A 25,327-nucleotide genomic window follows, 5' to 3' on the forward strand; every position below is an offset into this window, starting at 1 on the left:
GTGAGAATCTGTTTGTTGGCCCCTTTCCCGGAGGGTAGGCGTCCCCAAACTTTGCCCCTACCAAAAAGCCTAGCATCTAGTACAGTAACAAGACGATAACGTAGTCGATTAAGCTACCCATGACCCCATAAAGAATAAGTCATAGATGATTCAAGTTTTTTGTCACTGTAACATCCTAATACAATGGTTTTGAACGTGCTTGATGAGGTCTGGCTGCCGAAGTACGACGACACACATTTGCTCTTTCTGGCACTGCTCGATTACTACTCGGTTTCAATTTAGCCACAATAATATGATCAATACTAAAATGATTTGCCCAGAAAGCTGGACACCCGAGGCTGTTGTATTGTGCGTCAACCGAGGCAAATAATTAGGTGATCTCATGACTGACCTTTTCACGAGGAAGGATATAAGGGACATACGAAGAAATACCTTGAGATACGCCAGTCGACTCTGACTTTGCCAGGACCTAGGCTGGCCAACCAATCCCTAACATATACGGAAACCTCCCCCCTCCCCCCCCCTCCGAAAAATGGATCAACACTGTTCGCGAGAAGGGAATCTAGACTACGATGTTATAATCATCGGAGCGGGTATCTCTGGCATAAATACGGCATACCGTATACAATCCGAGATCCCCAACTGCAGCTATATCATTCTTGAAGCCAGGGACGCACTGGGAGGTACTTGGGATCTCTTCCGATACCCAGGGATCCGATCAGATTCCGACTTATTCACCTTCGGTTTCTCATGGTATTTGTGGCCGTCGGAGAACCCGATCGCCGAGGCCTCCTCCATTCTGCAGTACATGAAAGAGGCATCTGAGTCTTTCGGTATTGACAAGAATATCTTTTACCAACATAAAGTCACCACGGCTTCGTGGATCTCCTCAGAGCAAACATGGAGGCTTCAAGTAATCCATGACGGCCATCCGGAGCCAACGACGTTGAACACCCGCTTCGTTGTCCTTGCAACGGGATACTATGACTACCACCAGCCCCTCGCGAGCCAGATCCCCGGCTTAGAGAACTTCACTGGTCGCGTGATCCACCCTCAATTCTGGCCCCACGACTTTGACTGTACAGACAGGAACGTTGTCATTATCGGTAGCGGCGCAACCGCAATCACGCTGGTTCCGAAATTGGCGGAGAAAGCAGAAAGGGTGACCATGCTTCAACGCAGTCCGTCGTACATCATGTCTCTTCCGAATCGCAGAACCACAACCTGGCTGGGAAAGCTACTTCCCAGCGCCATCGCAAGCAGGATAGCACGTTTTCGCAAAATGATCACTTCCCGTGTGTTCTTTCTATTCTGTCGTGCGTTTCCCATCCCAGCACGATGGCTGCTACGTCACGCTACAACCAGACAGTTACCGAAACACATTCCTTATGACCCCCATTTCAACCCGAAGTACAATCCATGGGATCAACGACTGTGTATCTGTCCCGACGGAGACTTCTACGCCGCTTTGCACACGGGGAAAGTGGATGTGATAACGGATACTATTGCCGAAGTCCAGGAGACTGGGATCACATTGAATTCGGGAGCTGTCCTCAAAGCTGACAGCATTATCACTGCCACTGGACTAAAACTGCAGTTTGGGGGTGGGATCGAGATCCTCGTCGACGAGAAAAGGTTCGACATGTCCCAAAAGTTCCTTTGGCGAGGAAACATGCTGCAGGATCTCCCGAATGTTGCACTAGTGATTGGATACACCAATGCGTCCTGGACTTTGGGAGCAGATACAACCGGTATATTCATTAGCCGGCTTCTACGGGACATGGAGAAAAGAAACATCGGGGTTGCGGTTCCCCGTCTCCAGGACGTGAAGTTGGATCCATGTCGACTATTGGACCTCAACTCGACCTACGTCAACGCAGCAGAGCGGAACTTGCCCAAGGCCGCCCTCCAGGCTCCGTGGAAACCCAGGGATAATTACTTTTCTGATTTGATGTTCGCGAAATACGGGAGGTTAGATGACTCATTGGAACTGGTGAATAGGTGTAACTGGAATGTCAACAGTAAAAAGCACCTGTAACAGGGTGCTCTTTGCTTTTTCTTTCTTTTCTTGTGTTTCTTTTATTTTGTTCTCAAATGTAAACAACTATTCTACTACCTCTACCAATCACGAATGCAGGAGACAAGCACAACATGGACTGATCAAGACGCTCGGATCAAATCGGCGGCCCGCTCTGCCACCGTATACACAGTACTAATGGGATTCGCCTGGGGAATAAGAGGGAAGATACTTGCATCTACCACTCGAACATTACTAACGCCGTAGACCTTTAGATCCGGCCCCACCACGCCGCCTTTCTCGCGGGGCAGCATCGCGGTGGTACCGCACGGATGGGCGACTGGGACGGCCATGGCCTCGCGCACCAGCTGGGCGAGGACCTCTCGGTCGTGAGGCGGCGGTGCGTCGACAAAGGGCAGAAGCTGAGTGGATCTCAGAATCTCCTGCAGGTGCTGAACGTGCCGGATCATCGAATCGTGGTCAGAGGGGTTGGTCAGATACTTTGGATCGATCTGCGAGCTGCTGGCTGGGTCCGCCGACTGGATGTGGACGCTGCCCCGGGAGAAGGGGAAGGAGGGGAAAAGGCCAATAACAGCGAGATTGCCGGGGTAGATGGCGAAGTGGACGCAGGCGGACGCCTGGTTGGAGTCGTTCAGGATCCCTGCGATGGCCGGGTGGTCAGGGCTCTCGCGGGCCTGGTCGAGGATGTCGTGCATGTCCGCGGGCGCCAGGCGAATGAGAGCGTTAGCTTTCATGCCCGGGGTGAGACCCTGCATGTCCGCATGCGCCTTGACAGGGGCCGTCAGGATGCTCATGGCGTGGTTCGTCAAGTTCTCTCCCACGCCGGGCAGGTGGATGAGGGGTGGAATGCCGAGCTGTTGCAGTCGAGTCTGATCCCCAATCCCCGACAGTTCAAGGATCTTGGGGGTGTTGAACACGCCGGCGGCCATGATCACCTCTTGGGTGGGTTTGAAGAGAATGGTCCCCCCGGCTTCGGTCTGGACCTCAACCCCCGTGGCAGTGGGATTGTCGTTCGGGGCAGAGGAGTCGAACCGGATGCGAGTGACTGTGGCACCGGTGACGATGCGGACGTTGGCACGAGACGCAAGAATAGCGCCGTATGCGCTCGCTGCGCTGCTGCGATGTCCGGACACGGGGTCGACAGTGGCCGTGTAGGGCCGCGTCCCGATGGTGGCCCCGTCCGACACTAGTTCGTCGGCGTAAGTATAGCCGTGCTCCTCGAATGCTTGCTTCCATGCATCAAGAAGGGTGGTATCTTCCCTCTGCGTTGACACTGGGTAGCTCACTTGGATTGGGCCGGCTGGATTAGGGACCCCGGTCCTGGGATGCAAGGTATACGCCCTTTGGAAATAGGGCGCCAGCGTGTCCCAGTTCCAGCCCGGATTGCCCAGCGAGTCCCAGGCATTGAGAACCGCAGCAGCCGGGGGCAGGAAGACGCAACCATTGATCATCGAAGACCCGCCCAGGGCCTTCCCGGCCGGTTGATTAAATTCTCGACCGTTCAGTCCGGCCTGCGGAGCCACCTTGAGGTTCCAATCCATCTCGCTGCCCACCAGAGACTCGTAGGCCAGTGAATCCTGCACGCGAGCGTCACTTGATACATCTTCACCGCGCTCCAGCACGACGATGCGTGTGTCTGGCTTCTCGGACAGTCGGCAGGCCACCACCAGGGCGGCCGTACCGCCGCCGACGATAACGTAGTCTGCCTCTTCCATGTCTGCGATAAAACTAAGACTGGTAGCTGATGTAATGAACTATGGCCAGTAACCATGAAAGAGTAATCTATCGGACGAGACGTGTATGCACCTTGTGGGCCGGTCTCTTTAAAGTAGAGGGAATGAGGGGAACTTGGATTCAGGCTCGGCTAAACTAAACCCTGCGCCTCGATAAATGGACACAAAAACTAAAAAAAGAAAGAAAGAAAGACTGTTGGTTCTATTTTACACACTGTACACACCAAGCAAAGCCAACTAACCATGGCGTCAACGTCCAGCCCTTCACTTCTTTGTCTCCCCAACAGCCTAAGCCCTGCTAACCCAAGCTAGCCTTCCCGATGTCACGGTGGAGTCAGTCAGATTGGTTGTCCAATGCAACCATTCGCCGGACGTGCTTCCAGTCGTGTGCTGCGCCTCGCGAAGCCAGATGCGGCCGCTACTACTGCGCGAGTGCCTTCGGTGGGGATCCATCCTTATGAGATAGGTTAACCTTACATGAGGAACTTGGTCCAAAAGAAAATACAATAAGCTGCTATAAATCTCTAGAACACGAAGATCGAGTATTAGTCTTAGCGAGAAATGCTAAAAAGGGAGGAGTAAAGATAGAGTATAGACAGGTTACTGGCTACGGTGCCAACGAGCCAGGCAATGCCGGTGGCGGTATATAATTAAATAGGAAGACAGCAAGCCTGGTTAGGTCGGGAGGATAGATCAGGTACATTAAATGTATATCCATACCTGTTATTGCACCCTAATCTCATATGGAGTGGGAGCGTTAGTATGCGCGCCTAGTCTGTTTATGATGTCCATGCGGCAACTCCCGCTAGACTGATGGCGCTGTACTAGGTAAGAAAGGGAGTTAATATTATTTTTGGGCACGGTTTATAAGGCAGCTATTTGTATGACAGACGAAGCATTCGTCAGCCCGGAGGCGCTTCTTGGTGACTCGAGTCGCCGGTTCTCACCCCTGTTAGCCATTCACAGCCTGATTGGTTCAATTGTTTCGTTCTTTGTTGGCGTCCTGCCAACCCCTTTGGCCCCTCAAAAACACCTCGCCCTTCTGCTAGCGTCCTGTCGAGGAGGGTCACCCTTCGCTCGCCAGCCTCGCAAGGTCTGATATCCCCTCTCAGACCTTTTCTCTTGGTATCTGTTCTTCCACTTTTTTATCATCTCTCTTCCTTTTCTTTATGACCTTAACTCTTCAGACGAACAAATATCTTCTAAATAAAACTAATGTAACAGGCACTTTTATCACAATAAGCCCCTCCTACCCACCGCAAGCCTAACCCATATCATAATTATCAAATACAGCACAGCTATCACCTTCCCTGCTACTACAATAAAGGACTTATCAGCTTATAATGTCTTAAAACTTGCTAGTATAAAGCTATTAAGATATATTACTACTAAGAACCCCTCGATCTTTGCCGCGGCAATAAATCACGGAATAATAAAGACTAAAATCTTCCGGAGATCCGAAATAGAATACACAACACTACCTTGAAATTCTAGTATCTCACCCGTATCTATCCCATCATTGAGCATTCAACTAAAAATAACTAAAAACAAGGCCGGTATAGTGGAGCTGTCGGGTAATTTCGCAGTCTAGCTGGCAGGTAAGGAGGCTGCGCTTTGAAGGGAGGGTACATCTGAGCGAATTGGGACGTGGATGAGCTTAAGGCAATGGTTAGCGAGATTCAGTCGAGCCAGCAGTTGACGGCGGGGATTCTGGGGTGGCCATTCAGCCCGGTCTGGTGGTTCTCTATCTGTGTAGATGTTTAGATGTTGCAGCCAATATACACTTGTAGCATGTTTGGGTAGGGGATTAAGAAGTCATTGGCCATGAATCCTTCAGCCATACAGTCTCCTTGGTCAGCTGCGTGTTTGCATAGCAATCCTGCATGAGGAATCCTATTCAAATTATTTCTGCTGTATATATCCCATTCCTTTTACATGTCCAGTACATACGACCACAGGGTGAGGAGAACAGGGCTTCCCGTCCGCTCAGCCGTACTTAAGCCTCACGCCGGCCGGTTAGTAGTTGGGTGGGTGACCACCAGCGAATCCCGGCTGTTGTATGTTTTTCTTTTTTATTTTATCTTTTTTTCTATGTATGGGACTCGTTCTATAGTCATGAATCTCAGCTATCTCAGGCGGGCCGATCGTGACGTCAAGGACAACACAGCAGTTCGGATCCCCGCCCAAGCGGGGTTTAGATCGCCCGTGCCATGGCTTCGGGCTTGTATAGTTTGGCGATCTCTCCATCTCTTCAGCCTGTCGCAGAGCTGCCACGCAGCTGGCAGCTATCAATGCGTCGAACTGGCTGCCAAATGCCACCGGAGAATACATACACCGTGTTTGTCTGGACCAAAAGACCCCACTCAATGACAACAAGGTGCATCTTGTGTGAATCTTATCTTCCCCCATGGCCACTAGAATACAGCTCCTACCCACCACGCACATTGGGAAATACGGAGTAAGCGCCTGTCTCCTCGGCTGAGCCTGAGCTGGATATGATCACCCCTAGATTTTCTCGTCTATCCTTTCCAGATCTCGAACCTCGCTAAGAGTGCTGGTGGGGATACCAGAAGACATAAATATTCCCAACACCACCCCAAGATTACTCTGCAGCAAAATCCAGCTTCAATCCTACCTTTACCTCCTTCCACAAGTAAAGCCATTGGCCTCCACCTACCAACTCTTCCCTCAACCTCATCCCTTCAAACCACAATGACGCAACTCAACGAAAATGACAAAATGGAACTCCAGGTTGCCCTTGGCCCTTTAGGCACCGGCATTTACTACCTCTGTACTTCCCCCCTCCTGTGCCCTTAGAAACACCGATCCCCCAAACCCTACTAATGACATTCTTGTAACAGGGAACGCATTCGCCCCCTCCTCCGCCTCATGGCACCTCACCGGGAAAGAGACCGCGGGATCCGCGCTGTCGAACTGGTGTCTTGCGCACAACTCCGCCGGCGACCTCGTCTGGCTGAACACGCAGGGCTACCACGAGGGGTACTTTGTGGCGCACAGCGCCCCCGGCGGGGCGCATTTCGTGTGGGCCGAGTTTGCGGTCAAGGCGCAAGAGCACGAGGGCCGGTACATGGTACTTGAGCGGGGGTCCATCCAGAGCATGGGAGTCAATGCGCCGTGTACCAACGAACACATGGTGGAGTTTGCGCGGCGCTGGAACGGGTATGAGGTGACGGGTGATGAGAAGGAGTACTTTATGGGGTTGATTCAGGCGGCGACGCAGAAGCGCGATGAAATCGCTAGTCAGTAATGAGGGAGAGGATCTTTGTGGTCGTGTGTATGTGGTAAAGGGATGCTATGAAATATATAGTACTTAAAATGGTACAGCAGATTGACACATAGCGGCATGACAGGTGGGATTATTTTTGGGCCTTACCGAGTGAGTTTAGTGAGATATCTTTGGCTTGCTATCAAACTTTTGATAATATATGACGACTCAGAGCTGGATAAAATTGTATGCATATCATGAAGTCAGGAGAGGAGTTAACAGAGTTTTATCAATGGGCGAGAAGTCTATATCATTTCATGATGCTATGATATATCACTCCGTCGCCTCAAGGTAGATCAAAAATATATAACAGTAATATTTCTTATAGGTGACGCCAGTACTCCCCAATCAATTATGCCACTCAAGCCAGATCAGTTTGACAATCCCTTCCGCTTCTATGGCCCATAGCTATCGATTCGTTAATACCATTTCTATGTACTCCAGCCGTGACAGAATGAGGGCAAGGTTCCCAAAGAGGAAATATCAGCAGTCGGCAAATATGTACACCGCCTTCTCCCTCTTGGCAGTAGGCAGAACCAGACTGACCGCCTTCAGCCGATCGGCCATCGAACCTCGACCTCAAGAAAAGACAGGAAATCACACCACGACAGATAAATCAACCACCACAGCTGCAAACAAGGCGATGATCGAAAATTGAAAGCAGGTCTGGGTAGCCTGTAACATTGTGTGTTATTGTATCTATTTTAGTAGAATTTACCGCACTCTTGAGGTGGTTAGAGACCTGCGTCTGGGAGAACACATACAAATTCTGTTATTTTCAGAACCAACCAGACCCCGATGGTCATGTGAAATCTGTGATAGTTTAGAGTTTTGGTCATGTGATCCGGTCCGCTGGTGCTCGGCCCAGTCGGCGCTCCTCCTTTTCTCCTCTCCAACCCTCTGGCGGGGACCCCATTGTCGGACCTATGATTCAGTGCCACATTGCTAGGACTAGTCGGACTTGTCACCGAGAGTCTTGATCGCCATAACTAGCACGCAGACCGTTTGAAGAGATCTCAGGGCTCGACAATTCGATGGGGCGTCTTCAAAATGGATGAAAGCGAAAGAACGACAACGCTACCTAGGTGTCTACCGAGGTGTCTATCTACAATGCTGTACACCGAAGTAGGGAGCTCTCCTGGCTGGAAAGGTATTATTTTCGCTTCCATCAAGACCGCATGAACAAAAGGGGAGCTGAAAGATTAGTGGGGCCTCGCTCTGCTCTTGTGGAGAAAAGAGTATCCACCCACTCGTCAGGCATCCAGATCATAGGTTCGGGGCTTTATTCTGCCTTGTTAGTGGCTGGGATCGGTGTCTTCGGTGGAGTTTATTCCCGATTGACAGATCTGAGAAGCGAATTAAGTATCGAGACCGTGCCATCCCGCCTCCTCATGCATAAACTACTCCTTGCGAAGAGTTAGTGCGACGAGCTGAAAAATGTCGATGGGGCTCTGGGGAAAAGGGAAAAAGCAAAATGGACAGGTCGATTTAAAAGGAGGAGAGGACCTCACCCAACAAAACACCATTACGCGCAACTTGCAACTCCGGAGCCATGCGCTGGCCACGAAGAAGAAAGTCCAAGGCGCCGGAACAGCCGGCGCAACAGTCATTGCCGAGCCCAGCAGAGAACGAGAACAAGCCGACCGCGGAGAACAAATCACCAATACCACCACCTGTGCAGGAGAACGAGTTTGAGTCAATCCCCCCTCAAACAGCATACCCAGTCCAGCCCACGCCGGCACAGCCGCCGCCTGCCGAAGGACTAGTATTATCGCCTCCAATCGGATATGCCCCCCTGGGATCAGATGCGACCGAAAATGAAGAAATCACCATAATTTGGTGGCAGGTACAGGAGAGAGTCAGACTGTTGGCTGAGAGAGAAGGCAAAGAGATCAATGTCGGGTTGGAAATTAATGATGTGATTGCAAACCTCGAGTCATCTCAGGAAAAGGAAGAGGAGTCACCAACCAAAGAGGCCGTGAAAGTCGCCTTTGGGCGGACAATGGGCCTGATCAAGACCGTCGGAGGTATAGTAGTCGACGGAGCATCTACGGTGAGTGAAAGTTTCCACGCCTGCGCGAAAGCGTCTGGTGATAAAGTCTAATAGAAACGGATTAAAAGGTCTTTGCACCGGCAGGCCAATGCTATAACGTAATAAGCTTCCTTATCAATGCATACGACGGCTACCAGGGGGCCTTTGACGGTCTGGCGGAGCTGCTCGAAAAGTGCTCAGATCACCTGGGACGTCTTGATTACTACGTCGAAGGAGGCATGGACAAGAGGCTGAGCAGGCTAGCGGCGCAGCAACTCCTACTGTTTGTTCAGATCTGCGACACGGCACTGAGCTTGCAACATTCGGCCCGTGAGAAGATCAAAACTGGACTGAAAATCGCCTTCCTCGCGGAAAACTCTATCCAAGGTCTGCTGGGAGAGATGGCCAAGCTAGCCGAAAGGGAGCGGGGGCTGGTTTCTGCTCAGACTTTCCAACTCGCCTCCGCAGCAGCCACCAGTGCTGCCGAAGGGGCTGCCTCCAACAAGCAGGTTCTGGATGCGTTGGCTCAGAACGGGGCTGAACAGAAGGCACGGGTTGACAATCAGGGAAAGCAACGGACCCTGATGGATGTTCTGGCCTTCGATAAGGACTCCGATCGATGGGACTGGTCCAAAGGCGCACCGGTGGAGATTTGGCAGAAGAGATACAACGACATTCGCAAAGACGTTGTGTCTGGCACCGGCAAATGGCTTTTGTCTAGGCCTGTTTTCCAGTCGTGGATATCTGACTTTGCGTCCTCTTCAATCCTGGCGGTGGAGGGAACAGACATCACAGGTAAAAGTTACCTGACCTCGTCGGTCGTCAAGTACGTGCGAACAGACGTGATAACCCAGTATCCTGATTTTCGACATCTGGTGGCGTTCTTTTTCATCGATCGAAACAAGCCTGGCCATGGGTTCGACGCCATGGCCAAGTCCCTCATCTGGCAGCTTGCAGACAAAGATGAGCCGTACATGAAGTCTGCAGCACGGATCAGTCAATCGGTCGGGGCACTCGATCCAGACGATATCCTGCCAAAGCTGCTATTAGAGAATCCAGAGATCGAGCACATGGATGCTGTATTCTACCTTATTATCGATGGGTTGGGCGACAACCTGGACGCTTCCTTCCTCAAATTCCTGCAGCGATTGGGCCAGTCCAGGAACAAGAGGATTCGGGTCTTCCTTACAGGCATGCCAAGGGCTTTCGAACAAATGATAAAGGCTGGAGTGGCCTGCCGCAGCATTCCGATCAGCCAGAATAATGGCGACGACATCACAAAATTCATAGAAGCCAGGATGAACAAGTTTGATGCCCTAGCAGATACCGACCGCCCCGGGGTGTTGGAGCGAAGAAATCAGATCCGCGAGCAGCTGTCACAAGCAGCTGCAGGGGACTACTATAAATTGGACTCTGCGTTGAACGTTATCAGCACGCTGGATTACATGGAGGACATCCACCGAGTCATCCAAGGAACTCGCGATGACCGCTCCAAGCAGCTCCACGACGAGATTGAGATGCTGAATCGCGAGCGGTCCGTCAGACAAATCCAAGAGATCAACCAGATCATCCTCTGGGTCACCTTTTCCCTTGGGCCCATCTCGGAAAGGATTGTTTCCGCGGCACTGTATATGGTTACTGGAGAAGTTCCATTGCGACCGCTGGCTGAGCAAATTCGAACTAAATATTTGCTGTTCGAGGTGGATAGAAAGGGGTGTGTCGGTTTCAGATCATCCAAAGCGCTGGATGTGATCCCCCACCGCAATAAATTGGCAAAGTCCAATGAAAAGATTGCTCAAGAAATCCATCCCGGGGAGATCGATATAGTTCTGCACTTTCTGGATAACGTGTGCCCGCCTGCGCTGTACCAGAAGCTTGAAATACGCGAATATCTGCAGAAGAAGCTGACCCAAAAACAAGTTCAGATCCAACAGGAGGACAAAGATACGGGAAATCTGCGACTAGCACTGGATTGCTTGCGTTCTTTGACTCATGGCCACGATGCGGGTCTCACCCTGCTTCAGGAATACGCTCAGATGAATCTCATCGACCATCTGTCGTCGGTCGACTTGGCTATGGTGGATCGGGACCAAAAAAGTCAAGTTGGTGAGTCGTTGATCAGGTTGTTCACGAGAAACGAATGCATCGAGACTCTCATGTGGCCGGAGCTCGGCGACCCATATTTTCGTACCAAAAAGGATGACTGGGTAGATGATAGCGAAAACGTCGACCAAGTGGTTAGGTGGCTTCGGGATACGGCGGTGGTGGCGAGCGTCACGGACGAGTCTGACCAATCCTGGATTCACAGCGTCGTCTCGGGGAACGCATTTGAGGCACTGCTTAAGCCGTCGGCGGTTAGACTTGCTCACCGTTGCTTGAGAGAAGCTATGTCGGCTGAGGATGCTGAGGATTTATACCGCTTTGTTAATCAATTCCTCTACAAGGTCGGCCTTTACCATATTTTGTTGACTGGTTACTAATAGTGAGCAATAGATTTCGAGAAAGCCCGGCGAGGACGAGGACGAGGACGAGGACGACGCTGTGTGTATTAGCAGGTTTGAGCAGTGGGCTCACGGGGCACTGCAGCTTGCCGACAAAGACACACTATGGCACACACAGATGGCCATGATATTCAAGCAAAAAGGCTTGGACAAAGAAGTGATCGAGCGATGCGAGCTGGCGTTACAGCTGGATTCCAGCAACTGGAGAGCATCACTTTGCCGGGCAAAGGTTGCTCCGATAAGCGAAGCGGTTGCGATATTGCAGACGGTGCTCAGCCGTCAAGAAAGAGACCTGGAGTGGATGCAGGATCCGGCTCACATGGAAGGTCTCGCTGATCTAAACTATGAACTGGCAACGAAGTATTGGGATGATGAGCAGTTCGATCTTGCAATCCCGCTTTTTACTACGTCCTTAAAGCAAGCCCCACGACGCGTGGACCGAGCAGCAGATCTCTTGTATCAGTATCACAGAGAGGAACGATTTGTCGACATGGTCTCTTTTATCGAACAGTTCGCAGCGATTGACGACGGAAAGCACCTCGGCCATATGGTGGCAAAATACACCTCCTGGCTCAGCATGATTAGGAACCACCAGGTGTTTTGGGACGCTGCCAAAGCAACGAAAAAGTTTGGCATCTTGGATGCAATATACCAGGCGGCGATTAAGAGTGGCGCGACGTTAAATAATCATGAAGCCTTGTTCGGCGCACACTTTATGTATGGAAGGTCTCTTCATGATCAGCCCAACCGGCGCGAGGACGAGGTGATCCGAGTATGGGAGACTGCCATGTGGGATTATTTCCCGTCATCTGGGCTCAGTCCCCGAATCTTCTTCGTTGATCATATCTATGGCGGTTTAGGCCCCATCTATTTAAAGAGAACTCTCACCGCGAAGGCCAATTCGGACCTGGGCTCCGTGAAGAAATATCTTTCCAAACTGTCCAACATGGTGCCGGAAGGAGTGACCCTGTCGCAGCTTGGGCTCCCTCCCAACCTGTGGGTCGCCCGATATCACCATCTTGACGGCAACGAGGCCAAGGCCCGACAGACAGTGCGCACCCTGGTGCAGGTGGCCCTGGAGCTTTTATCGGATGAAGACGAGACCAATGATCTCGATGCGTATAAGAAACTGCGCTTTATCTTCGTCTCGCTGAGCGACGAGAGGAACGCACTGACCGCCTTAGCTATGGAGGCGCGCGAAAGTCGATTCAGAAATGTCAGCGATCGGGAATACTCCATGCGCATGCCCTGCGGTGGGCAGTGCTGGCATTTCTGGGATCTTCCTAGCGAGATGTGGATCTGCAAGGACTGCATCAACGTGTGCCTGGAGATCAACTGTGTGACGAAGCTGAAAGAGAGAACCCTGGAACAGAACGTCTGCAGCCCAGATCACGATTTCATACAGGTTCCCAAATGGAATGCAGACTGGTTGAACGTGGTGCCGAAGGGAATGGTGCCTTGGGGGGAGCAGAATATCACCCTGGATCAGTGGAAACAGAAGATTCGACAGGCGTATATTGATGTGGATGCTTGATTGAGCCTGGCGCTTCCCGCCGTCAAAAGCAACACTTGGCATCTGTGGTAGGTTTATTAGGTCCGCTTAATTGAATCTACATTGCTCTCCGATGGCATGTATGCCTAGCAGCTCCGTGCTCTCCCAGAAGACTTTCCCATGTGATCCACAGTGTTTCTCGGAATATTACAAATCAATGTAAATGCTTTTATTGCTTGAAAGGAAAAGAAGAAGAAGAAAGGAAGACGAAAAAGAAAACACAAGAAGTACCGTCGTCCTTCATCCAAACAGCGCCGCATCCCACGGCGAGCAGCGAGTCGACCCCCTGCAACGCCAATCTCTCACGATGGCAATGGCAACCCAATCGTGGGGTAATGTTTCCAAGGCTTGGACTCTCGTTGTGCAGGGATAGTCCCCTGCTTAACGTAGCATTGAGATTACCTTCGGCTAGACAGTTAGCAGTTAGTGCTTACTTGGTCCTCTTGACCTCCACGGGCTTCTCTTGGCTCCAGCCTTGTTGGCATGTGGGATAATAAAGATCTCTTCCTCCCTCCCTTGGGCTTCAATTTGCTTCCTCCCAACTTCAGTAAACCTGTCTCATCCTTCACCATCGAAGCCTATCAGAATCACCATGGTGCAAGCAGTCGTTGTCAGTGCGCCGGCCGTCCTTTCGATTGAAAACGACCGCCCCATGCCCACCCTCCGGGACAACAGCCTCCTCGTGAAAGTCGTCAGTGTCGGCCTGAACCCGACGGACTGGAAGAACGGGCTCCGCAGCCAGCCCGGAGTGACCGTTGGCTGCGACTACGCGGGGATCATCGAAGCCATCGGCCCGGCCGTGCAGAAACCCTTCCGCGTTGGAGATCGTGTCTTCGGCTCCGTCCACGGCTGCAACCCTGAGCAGCCCTCCGACGGCGCCTTCGCAGAGCATATAATAGCTCGAGCTGACCTGGCAACTGTAATCCCGGAGAACCTGACGTTTCAGCAGGCCGCCACTCTGGGCGTCAGTCTCGTCACCATTGGTCAATCACTGTACCAGACCCTGCGCTTGCCTCCTCCTCCTCCCACCATCCACCCTGAACCCACCCCATCAGCATCAGCACCAGCTCAATACATCCTCATCTACGGCGGCTCCACCTCCGTCGGAACCCTCGCCATCCAATTCGCCAAACTCTCCGGCTACACCGTCCTCACGACGTGCTCCCCACAGCACGAATCCCTCCTCCGAACCCGCGGCGCCGACCACATCTACTCGTACCACGACACCTCCACCCCACAAAGAATCCGCTCCGCAACCGCAGACCAGCTAACCCTCGTCCTCGACACGATCTCCACCCCCGAAACCGCCTCTTTCTGCGGCAACGCCATGAGCAGCCACGGCGGGGACTACACCGCCCTCTTACCGGGGTCTCCCGTGCCCCGCGAAGACGTCCGCAGTCGCTGGACGCTGGCGTACACGGCGGGCGGGTATGAGTTCCTGTTCCATGGGAAGCGCATGCCGGCGTGTCCGGAGGATCGGGACTTTACGGTGGAGTGGCTGGCGACGGCGACGCGGTTTCTGGCCGAGGGGGTGATTGTCCCGCATCCGGTGCGGGTGGGGGATGGGGGGCTGAACGGGGTGGTGAATGGGTTGCATGCGTTGAGAGAGGGGATGGTGAGGGGGTGTAAGTTGGTGTTTAATGTTGGGGAGGAGTAGAGTAGCCTGTGCATAGGCCCTTGGGGGGTGTTGTTTGGCCTTGCCTCTTGCTGGGGTGTTTGGCTTTCGGATAGACGTGTAGGTATTTGGGGCGTGCTTCCGACCCAGCGTTGGGTAAACGGAATGCTACAAATTCTGATGATGGGTGGCGTGTAAATCTCGATAAAAGGGATAAGGTAGTGGAATGGCAGGTTTTTGAAATAGCTGGGGCCGAAAAGCCATGGAGTCAAGCTCGATATCTCTGACCATTCATTCTTTGCTTGACCATGTACTTCTTCCTACTGTGTCTCTGATTGGATAGGACTGACCATACCAAGCAGCCTTGCACGCCTGACCAGAAGTGTCCCTTGCAGCACAATTATGCGCGGCTGTGGTAGGATGAGTTCTCTTCCGGAGACCACTAACCCGTGTCCTTATGAAGTGTCATCTCGTAAAGAAAACACGCGCTAGATTGAAGATCAAAGGATCGGCTGCATTCCAGCCACGCGCCATGGAGCCCGAGATCCCGGGACAGGACCACCAACGCCCTGTCTTGCCTGCTTGAGGCCGCCTGTCTGCCTTGCAATGCAATTCCTGAGCAGATTCATGACTACCACGAGCCTCAACATCCTTTGTACTAGGCCAGGGAGGTGTATTTCCTTCTGTCTAAAAACAATGGCCAAGCATATGAAACTTTCTCAGCCGGCCCGCACTATGATGGATTGTGAATGATATATTGTCTGTCTATACAAGATGTAAAGATTCCCGTATAATTCATGTATCATGATTTGGTATTTCCGTAAGCGATTGGAATGCAATCAACCATGTTTACGAGCTCCGCCACAACTGGGCATTGGCTGACTCAAGAATGCCATGCCTGTATCATGAGAAGCAGAAACGAGAAGAGGTCCTTGCAGATTGAAACTGGTCGACATGAGCGACTGGTATGTCGGAATAGCCCCCACCTCCCACGAACCACCACATGGTTAGGCTTTCGGCTCGGGTCAAACCTACGCTTATTTTGTCCTGACCTTTCTTTAGTCTATTAAGTTGTCCGTGTTTCTCATTTCGCTTGAACCAGCAATTGATAATTCGTGATCACTTTTGCACAATCAAAGCTCTAAGCAAATACACAGAATAACAGCAACTTCAAGGGCATGGCTGACACAACAAATCCATCTCCGGCTACGGTAAACCCGGACGAGACCAGACAACTGAAATTATATATAACCTGTGGCCTTTTCACGGCGTTGAGTACAACTGCAGTCATCCTGCGATTCGTCTCACGACGCCTCGTCCGTATAAAATGGCATCGCGACGACACACTCATGCTCCTAAGCTGGATATCTTTCATAGCATATGCATGCACAACGATCGGTACGACCTCTACTCAAACATCCCACTATATTATCCTGACAAATCAAGAAAAGCCGATGTGCGATTCGGTGGGGTCGGGCTACACCAGGCGCGCATAGTCCAAAACGAGCCAGGAATGCTACAGTTCTGGGCTAAATACCTCCTGGCCTTGGTATATCTCTACCTCATATGCGTCGTACTCCCCAAACTCGCGATTCTAAGCATGTACCTCTCCATCTTCGGGGCTTGCCGTGTGTTTCAGATCATATGCTATGTCACTGGAGCGATGGTCATTGCGAACTTTCTCGCTGCAGCTGGGGCGGGGTTTGCGATTTGTACTCCGCTGAACTATCTTTGGGATAAGACGATCGATGGCCACTTCATTGATATCAATGCTTGGTTTCGGTGGGCGCGTCTTGTCAATGTCTTGTCCGACGGTGTTTTGTTGATATTGCCGATTTTGTATATTGTGCGGCTTCAGATGGAGGTGCGAGTGAAGTTGGGGCTTCTGGTTACCTTTTTCATAGGCGGGCTGTAAGTCAATTACATCTTCATTTGCGCTGTTTCTTGGTCGCCGATGAGCTAAAGAATGAGATTGTCCAGGGGACTCCTTGCAACCATCTTGACAATAACCGCGATTTCAAACACCGACGCTATCAACGACAACACATGGACCGGCGCAGAGATTATGTTTTGGAGTGTCGTCGAAACGGGAACGTATGTCGTCGCCCCATGTCTGGTGTGTTATAAGCCCCTCGTCAAAGCCGTCTGGGGAATGATTACGAACAAAACTCTTCATCACATTGATGGTCATCGTAAGACGTGCACAGAATCCAGACTGCGGCTAAAGGGAAACGACGTTAGCGAAATTGATGCTCTTGATGTGAGCGATGTGGAGCTGGTAGAGCCTTCAACGCGGAAATCATCTTGTGGAAGGAGCATTGTCATTGAGCAGGAATTTGCCGTAAAGTGATTAGAGGGAAAAGATCAAAGATTGCAGATATGCAGATGTCATTCCTTTTTGTTTTGGCTTACATGAGGCATGATTTATGGTGACTTGATCTCTACCAGTATTGGTGTTGGTGATGGAAAGAGTTCCGGAACTTCTTCCGGCTCCCAACAAAAAATAACAGAAATGCCATGATTGGAATCGACCCACGCTCGACGTCCCCCGCGCTATACATAAGCTCAGAAGTGCTTGGCTGTTTGGCTTCTAAAAGCTCTCTGCCACTAGTGCTGCATTTATGGGTTGCCATAAGGAATTCGGCTTCAAGGCGGCCGCACTGGCGCAAAATGTGGATCCAAACGAAACGAAAAGAAAAGAACGAGAACACCAAGAGTCTTGGCTGTCGCAAAACTGATTTCCTTTGGATCTTCCCCACTATCGATTTGCGGAAAATTCGAGACGACGGCTTGGCAAGGCTGAAGCGATGTAACTACGCAGTATAACCTCCCAGGGACGAGTCCTACGTAAGATAATTAGCGTCAACTGAGCCCCCGCCCCACGTATTTAAGATCCTGGTAGCAGCCATTCAAATAAGCAGGCTTATTATTCCCTTTTCCCTTTGGCTAAAATCGCCAGGATGTATTCCACGCCGGGTCTCTGGACCTGTCTCTACCTCCTTAGCTTTGCAATCTGCATCCTGGCCAAAGATGATCCGGACTATAACCCGTCAGAAAACCTCCGGCCAGACAACGTCACGCATTTAAATGAGTTCTACAATTGGGTCGGATCGCATGTGTCCATGAATGCCATCGGAGATACTCGCACTGACCGAGGGATACAGGTACTACAATGGCACCGCGGAATTCAAGCTCACGCCACTGACGGATCGTGATTACGATGAACCTCCATGCGAACCTCTACGCAATATCAGCGTAACCTCCAGCTGGAACTCGATCCTTTCCATCATAGAACCGGGGTCCAAGAATATTGGCTCCAATCCGGTCAACCTGGTTTTGAATTCTTTCCTGCCTAATTATGACTGGTCAAAGTCCCCACGGCTAGGGCTTCTCTGGGGAAATGAAGGGCTCCTGTGGCCCTTACTGTCTGCCATGTGAGCTGATGCCCAGTTCTCGGTATTCGTGAAATAGCTAACCAGGGCAGACCAACGTGGTCAAATGAATCGACAACCGACAACTTCAACCTCACTTCCTCCAAGGCTTCATCTGCCTTCCATCTCTCAGGAATGGTTAATAAAGGTGCCTCAAGCTCGTCCTTTCCCATGAGCAACTTCTCCTTCCCGGCTTGTAACTCGAGCATGGAGACCGGTAACTGGACAGTTGAGTTGCAGGTTGGGAAATGGCCATTGACGAAGGGCTGGTCGGGGTTCCGACTTCCAACGACGAATACTTCTTTCAATGATCGGACAGCGAATGTGTCGATTTCCGGGATCTTCAGGGCTACTGCATGGTTGCATACGAATGCTTCGCGAACTCTTGCCGTTGGGTCGAGCATCCTTGGCAGCTTGGAACTCGAATTCCGTGGAATTCTTGATCCTTATCACTCAGATGTACTCGACATGGATTCCCCTACTCCTAAGTGGTTGCGTACTGTTGGTTTTGGGAACAACTCGCTCAATATCGACAATGATGCGACGAGCGCTGCTGCAACCTCGTGGGCGTTGAGAGGTGGCTCAATCATTGTACTGCCTGTGCTGTCTCTTATTTTGAATATTTCATAAACAATACGGAGGCCTACCTGTCAGGATACTGAAGCATATCAAGGTTTTCTTCTTTTCTTCTTTTCCTTTTCTCCCTTTTTTTTTTCTTTTTTCTTTGCTTAGTCAGTCGCATCGAAATGCTTGTTAACTAAGCAACAAATAGAAACAGTTGTAAGTCACATCTCTAAAACTATTGCGACTGTATAGAAGTTCTTTACTGCAGAGAAGGGGGCGTGCGAAGTTTCCAGCAATGCGAAGATCAGTCGAAGAATTGCTCAGCGCTGATTGATGCTGACCGAAAGGGGAAAAAGTGGATTAGACGATCTTTGATAATGCTGACTCGCGCTTAGTCACGTACGTCATCGATGCTCGCTTCCTCTATAAAAACCACCCCAGTCCTGCCTTCGTTCCAGATTCGCTATCAAAAACCAAATCACATCCATCGACTTGATTACAAGCATTTATTTCCTCAAAGTTACCTACTCAACATGCCCAAGCCTCTATCACACGTCAAAATCGCCCTCCGCCGCTCCGCAGACCGCGGGTACGCCGAACACGGCGGCTGGCTGAAATCGCACCACACCTTCAGCTTCGCGTCGTACTACGACCACCGCTTCACGCAGTTTGGCAGTCTGCGCGTCCTGAATGAGGACCGCGTCGCGGCACGGAACGGCTTCCCGACGCACCCGCACCGCGACGCCGAGATCTTCAGCTACATTCTCTCCGGCGAGCTGACGCACCGCGACAGCATGATCAAGCGTGGCGCTGAGGGTGCCCAGGGGGATGACTTCTACCGCATGAAGCGCGGCGATGTCCAGTTCACGACTGGCGGCACGGGTATCGCGCACTCGGAGATGAATGAGTCCGGCAAGGCGGTTCATTTCTTGCAGATTTGGGCGCTGCCGTGGAAGCGGGGTCTGAAGCCGAGGTATCATACGAAGAGCTTTGGGGATGAGGATAAGAGGAGTGGATTTGTGACGGTGCTGTCGCCCTTAAAGGCTGGGGTGGAGGCTTCGGAGGCGCAGGAGGAGGAGGCCGAGCCGGTGGTGAAGGGGTCGATTCCGATCCATGCGGACTTTGTGATGGGGGCGGGGATTCTGGCGCCCGAGACGGTGTTTGAGTGGAAGATTGGAGGAGGGGAGGGCGTGGTGCAGAAGAGGAAGAGGAATGTTTATGTGCATCTGCCGGCGAGCAAGAAGGGGGGAGCGAGGGTGGAGCTGAATGGAATGGAGGATGCGGTGCTGGAGGAGGGCGACGGGGCGTTTGTGGAGGGGGCCAGCGTGGGAGATGTCTTGAGGGTTCGGAGTCTTGGGGATGGAGAAGCCGAACTCGTGGTGTTGGATAGTGATTGATCTTTTGTTTGATGTTTGTATCATGATTCTTGAGTGCCTGGGTTATCTAACAGTCCTGAAGTAATGTACTCGTTGTATACTCTACGATTGATCTGACACAGCAGAGCTTTGAATCGCTCAATACCTTCATTACAAATCCGGTCCTACGTCAGAAGATCCACCACATCACACTCGTCGCGATATACTTTGCTGCCAAAGAGGCAGAAGAAAGTATGGTCCCGTCACGGTTTAGACGATTCAAATGGACGACTGACGACATCCAATCCGACATTCCATGGCTGCGAGAGCAAAGAAAAGCTCAGCATAATGTGTCTGCATAGTCCTTAGTCCGACGTTTGGCTCGGATGTTCAAGCAGTTCGAAAGATTGGACAGCGTCGAGCTAGATGCTGCGATACAGCTCGGACCACAGTGACGAGTCGGTCCCCAGAAGGGCGTTTGGCTGGAGGTCTGGACCAAGGCTGCAAAGGTCCATGGGATTGTCGTCTCCGCTCTGGTGGAAGGTGGAGTTGCTGTGGCTCGTCTGAGCATCTATCGAAATTTAATCAGGTGCAGTGTCTTTGTGATGGACCACACACTTCAACTGGCCGATATCGACCAAGTCGGCCGTGATGTTGTCGGCGCGAATCTGCACACGCTCGAATTCAGTCTCTGTACAGAGATGTCAAATAAGACGTTGGAGTCTGCAATGAACCTTGAGAAAGGAGAAAACGTCCTTGATAAGCCTTTCGGGAATGTGGCCAGGTTGCCTAGAGAGGGAAGATCCCGGGCAGCATCACGCAAAGTCCGGGGATTGTGCGATTGTTGATGCCAACTCCAAATCTGCGTCACCTCGACTTACACTTTTATACTATGTGGTATGACCACAGCGACTATGAGTAGATCTTGACCGCCATCTGCGAGCAAATCTCTCTACCCAAGCTTGAGGCCCTCTCCTTGGCTGGTTTCCCAGTTACTCAGGATGGTCTACTGAAGTTTCTCATACGGCACGAGACCAGTATGAAGAATCTGACCCTCCGGAGCATCGCTCTAACAAGTGGCACATGGCAACCGGTATTCGAGCATATGAGCACAAATATGCCGCGTCTGGAACGCGTGCACTTCTCAAACCTGACACAAGAGAATTCCGACCACAGCTCTAGCACGAGTTACGAGATAGCTCACCTGCAGGCTCTCTGGGAGGACACTTTCCCAATGATCAGGTCAATATCCTATCCATACGATGGGGGGGTGACTACTACTCCTGCGGTGGCAACAGTTACGTACTGCATAGGCGGAGCTTCGGCAAAGACCAATTGCGCAAGGGTCTGAAGTTTCGACCGGTATCAGGAAGAGCAGCCAGTTCAGGCCAGGTCAATCGTTCGGTAGATCATCTTCGCAATGTCTACGCCCCCCCAACCTTCACCTTGATGTGCCTGCCGCGAGCGCATATGACCGATTCGAGTGATGATGCTTCTTAGGCATCAGGAGGTAGTATGCTATGGATTGGTTTCCAGTATTCTACGATCTGTCAGGCCTACCTTACAGGAGTAAGTGAACTTTACTTCTCGCGGAACAAAAGATCAAATAAAAAAGAAAAACATACAACAGCCGGGATTCGCTGGTGGTCACCCACCCAACTACTAACCGGCCGGCGTGAGGCTTAAGTACGGCTGAGCGGACGGGAAGCCCTGTTCTCCTCACCCTGTGGTCGTATGTACTTGAAGATGTAAAAGTATGAGATGTATAGGAAGACTCAAGAGAGATTAAGATAAATCGTGAGAGAATGGCTACTGAGATGGGGGTACATTTCTTGCCACGGCGTAGGGAAGGAGGGAGTTCATATCTAGAATGTAGCTGACCAATTCAAAAATGAAAAATCACCTACAAATCAGAATAAAATAGAACAATCGACACTTTCTGCTGTTTCTTTCAAACCTCATGGTATCGGGCATCTAGCCAAGGAAGTCGTCGGGAGGCTGTTCTATTTTACTTTCGAAAACAGCCTCTTTGCCGTACGCACGCTGTTCCCGATCACACAGCATCTTCCCTGCGGTCACAACCTCATCCAGCACAGATCGTTCGGTCACCGCACAACGATCCCCGAAGTCCGAGCATTGCAAACCATCAGTTTCCCCAATTTCGGACCGGTAACCCACCGCACCCCCCTCCGAAAGCCCACTACATGTCACCTTTAGACGTTCGTCCGAACCAATGACCACCACTTCCAACGTCACGTCCTTGCTCCCTGGGCCGTATTGTCCTGGCTTCACACTCTTATCCACAGAGCATGTTCCGCGTGCCGTATCATACAGCACAGATTCTCGCAGGTCCTCGCTGACACAGACATTTTCCGGCATCTTGACAGGGTCTTCACATCTCTTTACAGCCAGCTGGCAACGCGGAGCCGTTGCATGCTCGCTGCAGAGCGCCCTGCCCTTGTCGCACAATTGCGCGTTGCATTGCCTTTGCTCGGAGTCACTGCATGGTCGTTGGCAGTATCTGCCGACCGGATGGCCTGGGACTTCATAATGATATGTCTCATAGCCGGAGGCGCACCACGGGTCTCCCAGATTATACCAGCTGACACATTCCATTGTCTCGGAGCAGGTGACTTTGGCATCTCTTTTCGATAGGCCGGCGCTTGGGGTGGCTGTGGAAATTGTGATCAAATTGCTGATCGCCACCGGGAGGAAGGCATGATGCTGTATTCAGGCGAATGGTTCCAACGATATTAAGGGCCAGTGATGATTGGAAGAGAAGCAAAGAGAGAAAAATGAAGGGCCTTGTTCAACTGTGCAAGTTGGATATGGAAAAGTGACTGAAACGGTGGGCTACGCCGTTAATCAGCAGCAGATAAGGAGCTTATATAGCCTGGTTACCTCTCTCAAGAATGTTCGACACGCGATCGGCAACCCTATCCAACCTTGCTCACTAGCCGACCGAAACCCATTACTAGAAAGAAATTGGTTTGCTTATTTAAGGATGGACTAGTCATCATGCAAGGGCTTCCTTGTAAATTGCCGATTCATTTCCCCTTCAAGGGGTTATAATTATAGTCCTAGATGTATCACACGCTATCGGAACCTGCAAGTTCGATGTTCCTGCGTCTAAGGAAGCCTATTTGTTCTATTCTTTGTAGTTTATCTTACACCCAGGAGATTAATACAATTGATCCCCTACGAAAAATGATAAACTTTTCAAGACACATGGAATCTACCGCAGCTCTATTGTAGAACGGTGTAGTCGCGGAAATCTGCGCAAAACCATGAAAGCCGTATCAAAATGTGATTGCTTACTTTGGCGCAGTTCGATCATTGAATTTCAGATCTCATTCTTCCATATACGGAGAAGATCGGCAAGGGCGAATCCTCCAGTTGCTGAGGTTTTAGCGGGTGATCGACAACATGGCTGGCTGAACTTTGTTAGCAAACAACCATTCCGAGGGTCTGCGATGTTTCTGGGTTGTCTGCAGGGGTCAATATGCAACTGGGTATTCAACAGGATAAAACCGATTGTATTATACAATGTTCCTGTTTTCTTAAAAGATGAATGCTCGAAGTTCCTCCCCGAGAGAGAAAATGTGTGCGTGTGTGTATCTGTTTTTCAAGAATGCAGCTCCTCAAGTTCAGCGCCTCAATATGGGTGGAATGGGAGGATTTCTTCCCGTTAATTAGACCCAGATATGTATAACAAGCGAGCATCTTATAATGCCAGGGGCGATAATTAATCGTCCATAATATAAATAATAACCACAACGAATTACTCCATATTTCGAACAAAACCAAAGGCATGAACTGCCCCTTATCAACAAGTGAAACCTCAATAATATTGCCTGCCATGTTACTTAACAACACAGGCACCGGTATCCATACAGACCATTGGCCAATGTGTAAAGTCCCCGCAGCTGCACCCCGCGGGCTTTTTGACAACTCTGTAGGCCTGCTGTTCTGCGGGCCCCTGACACTCGTTGTAGCAGGGCGAACCGGACAAACTGTTCACAAATACCGTTCCTAGCGGGCAGACTTCACATTCTTTGGCTGTGGGTTTCGCAGGTGAGACACCCTGACGGCTGTACACCTTGCCATGGTTGCCTTCTTGGGAGGACGGGATTCTATGGCCATTGTGTGAAACATCTGAATTAACGCCAGCACTGTCACCACTAACACCGCGCGACAGGGTAGGCGAAGCTTGCGCTACTGATGCTGTTTCGACAAGGAGGAAAGTGAAGGCAGCGAGTAGGATTTGCATGTTGACAGTACATATAATAGGTATAGAAAAGGAGGGTTGCTGGAATATTCCGCAGGAAGAGTTCTGAGAAAAGGTCGGGAAGTAAGTATCTGCTAAAAACGACATTCTTCTCTTTTATCATACTTTTTCTTACTAAGCATTTAATCTGTTCTATCTTGGAAGCCTTCTGTATACAGGTCATACAAGGGGCACTCACCCTTTCTGTCCTCCCGAACTAGTTATTTGTTATTGTTTTTTAATCCAATGAAATTTCATCTTGAACAAACCTCTTTACCTGAGTCCCAGGACTAACTAGCTATGTTGTTTACCAATCTCTGATCGATGCTGGCAATAACGTTGTTCAAACGAGAACGAGCTAATATTTTATCAGAGCTAGAGGATGAGGTAATCGTACAGTCGAGTGTGGCACGTTTGATTTTGACCAGAGCAGCATAGGTCATGGTGGGAAAGATGAGGAAAAGTAGGAAATTATTGATGCAGAAAGAAGTCACCTCGCACAGCTTTTCTAATAAAAATCGTAGATACTTTTTTGATTTTAGAATTCTCCAAGCAGTAGATTGGGCATCTATTGTGACTTCAAACATCAGTGAACTAGCTACGCGTAAGGCTTTTAGTTGCTTGCGGCTGATATACACCCCATGTCGCCGTTTGCGTATACTTCAACTTTTTTTTTTTTTTTTTTTTTTTTTTTGGTGGACGGTGCAATTGCATAGTCGTTCAAATTAAATCGTTCCAGGCATCCCGTGTATAGTAATTCATTAACTGACATTGTCGATATCTGCATTGGCCCTCCACATCTTAGATTTCCACATTGATCCATGGCCGTCTCATTTTCCAAGCATGCTTTGACCGATTGTTATCTTCCTACCACATTCATGGCCTTCAGAGGCTTAAGCCCTGTCTCGAAGACCGGTTCCTGCAGATATTTCTTTAGTATTTATACTTGGATA

General features: G+C 50.7%; 10 protein-coding genes across 10 annotated transcripts; 7 read left to right on the forward strand and 3 right to left on the reverse strand.

Moving 5' to 3' along the window:
- Positions 1-532: 532 nt before the first annotated feature.
- Positions 533-2,038, forward strand: P170DRAFT_475131 (flavin-containing monooxygenase; the record flags this gene model as incomplete). The annotated part of the gene is made up of 1 exon (XM_024853226.1): positions 533-2,038. One exon carries the CDS (start codon positions 533-535, stop codon positions 2,036-2,038), a length of 1,506 nt encoding a protein of 501 aa, XP_024704101.1.
- A 121-nt stretch (positions 2,039-2,159) lies between these two features.
- Positions 2,160-3,832, reverse strand: P170DRAFT_436503 (GMC family oxidoreductase; the record flags this gene model as incomplete). The annotated part of the gene is made up of 1 exon (XM_024849171.1): positions 2,160-3,832. Exon 1 carries the CDS (start codon positions 3,751-3,753, stop codon positions 2,161-2,163), a length of 1,593 nt encoding a protein of 530 aa, XP_024704102.1. The 5' UTR covers positions 3,754-3,832.
- Positions 3,833-6,424: 2,592 nt separating this feature from the next.
- Positions 6,425-7,039, forward strand: P170DRAFT_464409 (uncharacterized protein; the record flags this gene model as incomplete). The annotated part of the gene is made up of 2 exons (XM_024852244.1): positions 6,425-6,562; positions 6,633-7,039. The coding sequence occupies exons 1-2, from the start codon at positions 6,484-6,486 to the stop codon at positions 7,037-7,039; spliced, it is 486 nt and encodes a 161-aa protein (XP_024704103.1). The 5' UTR covers positions 6,425-6,483.
- Positions 7,040-8,609: 1,570 nt separating this feature from the next.
- P170DRAFT_425812 (uncharacterized protein) lies at positions 8,610-13,124 on the forward strand (the record flags this gene model as incomplete). The annotated part of the gene is made up of 3 exons (XM_024847674.1): positions 8,610-9,110; positions 9,179-11,533; positions 11,583-13,124. The coding sequence occupies 3 exons, from the start codon at positions 8,610-8,612 to the stop codon at positions 13,122-13,124; spliced, it is 4,398 nt and encodes a 1,465-aa protein (XP_024704104.1).
- A 539-nt stretch (positions 13,125-13,663) lies between these two features.
- On the forward strand, positions 13,664-15,220 carry P170DRAFT_464411 (zinc-binding alcohol dehydrogenase family protein). The gene is made up of 2 exons (XM_024852245.1): positions 13,664-14,767; positions 14,816-15,220. The coding sequence occupies exons 1-2, from the start codon at positions 13,735-13,737 to the stop codon at positions 14,953-14,955; spliced, it is 1,173 nt and encodes a 390-aa protein (XP_024704105.1). The 5' UTR covers positions 13,664-13,734; the 3' UTR covers positions 14,956-15,220.
- Positions 15,221-15,980: 760 nt separating this feature from the next.
- Positions 15,981-16,906, forward strand: P170DRAFT_336703 (uncharacterized protein; the record flags this gene model as incomplete). Its single annotated transcript, XM_024843382.1, has 3 exons — positions 15,981-16,155; positions 16,209-16,668; positions 16,738-16,906. Coding segments are annotated over 3 exons (804 nt in total), but the record flags the coding sequence as incomplete, so codon positions are not given.
- An 865-nt stretch (positions 16,907-17,771) lies between these two features.
- On the forward strand, positions 17,772-18,852 carry P170DRAFT_383111 (uncharacterized protein). Its single transcript, XM_024845632.1, has 3 exons — positions 17,772-17,861; positions 17,922-18,191; positions 18,242-18,852. Exons 1-3 carry the CDS (start codon positions 17,845-17,847, stop codon positions 18,816-18,818), a joined length of 864 nt encoding a protein of 287 aa, XP_024704107.1. The 5' UTR covers positions 17,772-17,844; the 3' UTR covers positions 18,819-18,852.
- A 377-nt stretch (positions 18,853-19,229) lies between these two features.
- Positions 19,230-20,221, forward strand: P170DRAFT_436506 (pirin family protein). The gene has a single exon (XM_024849172.1). It carries the CDS (start codon positions 19,286-19,288, stop codon positions 20,147-20,149), a length of 864 nt encoding a protein of 287 aa, XP_024704108.1. The 5' UTR covers positions 19,230-19,285; the 3' UTR covers positions 20,150-20,221.
- Positions 20,222-22,081: 1,860 nt separating this feature from the next.
- Positions 22,082-22,723, reverse strand: P170DRAFT_494313 (uncharacterized protein; the record flags this gene model as incomplete). Its single annotated transcript, XM_024854067.1, has 1 exon — positions 22,082-22,723. One exon carries the CDS (start codon positions 22,721-22,723, stop codon positions 22,082-22,084), a length of 642 nt encoding a protein of 213 aa, XP_024704109.1.
- A 1,246-nt stretch (positions 22,724-23,969) lies between these two features.
- P170DRAFT_494314 (uncharacterized protein) lies at positions 23,970-24,817 on the reverse strand (the record flags this gene model as incomplete). Its single annotated transcript, XM_024854068.1, has 4 exons — positions 23,970-24,466; positions 24,574-24,591; positions 24,670-24,732; positions 24,772-24,817. The coding sequence occupies 4 exons, from the start codon at positions 24,815-24,817 to the stop codon at positions 23,970-23,972; spliced, it is 624 nt and encodes a 207-aa protein (XP_024704110.1).
- Positions 24,818-25,327: the final 510 nt, after the last annotated feature.

The sequence above is a fragment of the Aspergillus steynii genome, assembly GCF_002849105.1.
Source record: "Aspergillus steynii IBT 23096 chromosome Unknown P170scaffold_4, whole genome shotgun sequence".
NCBI classification, from domain to species: Eukaryota; Fungi; Ascomycota; class Eurotiomycetes; order Eurotiales; family Aspergillaceae; genus Aspergillus; species Aspergillus steynii.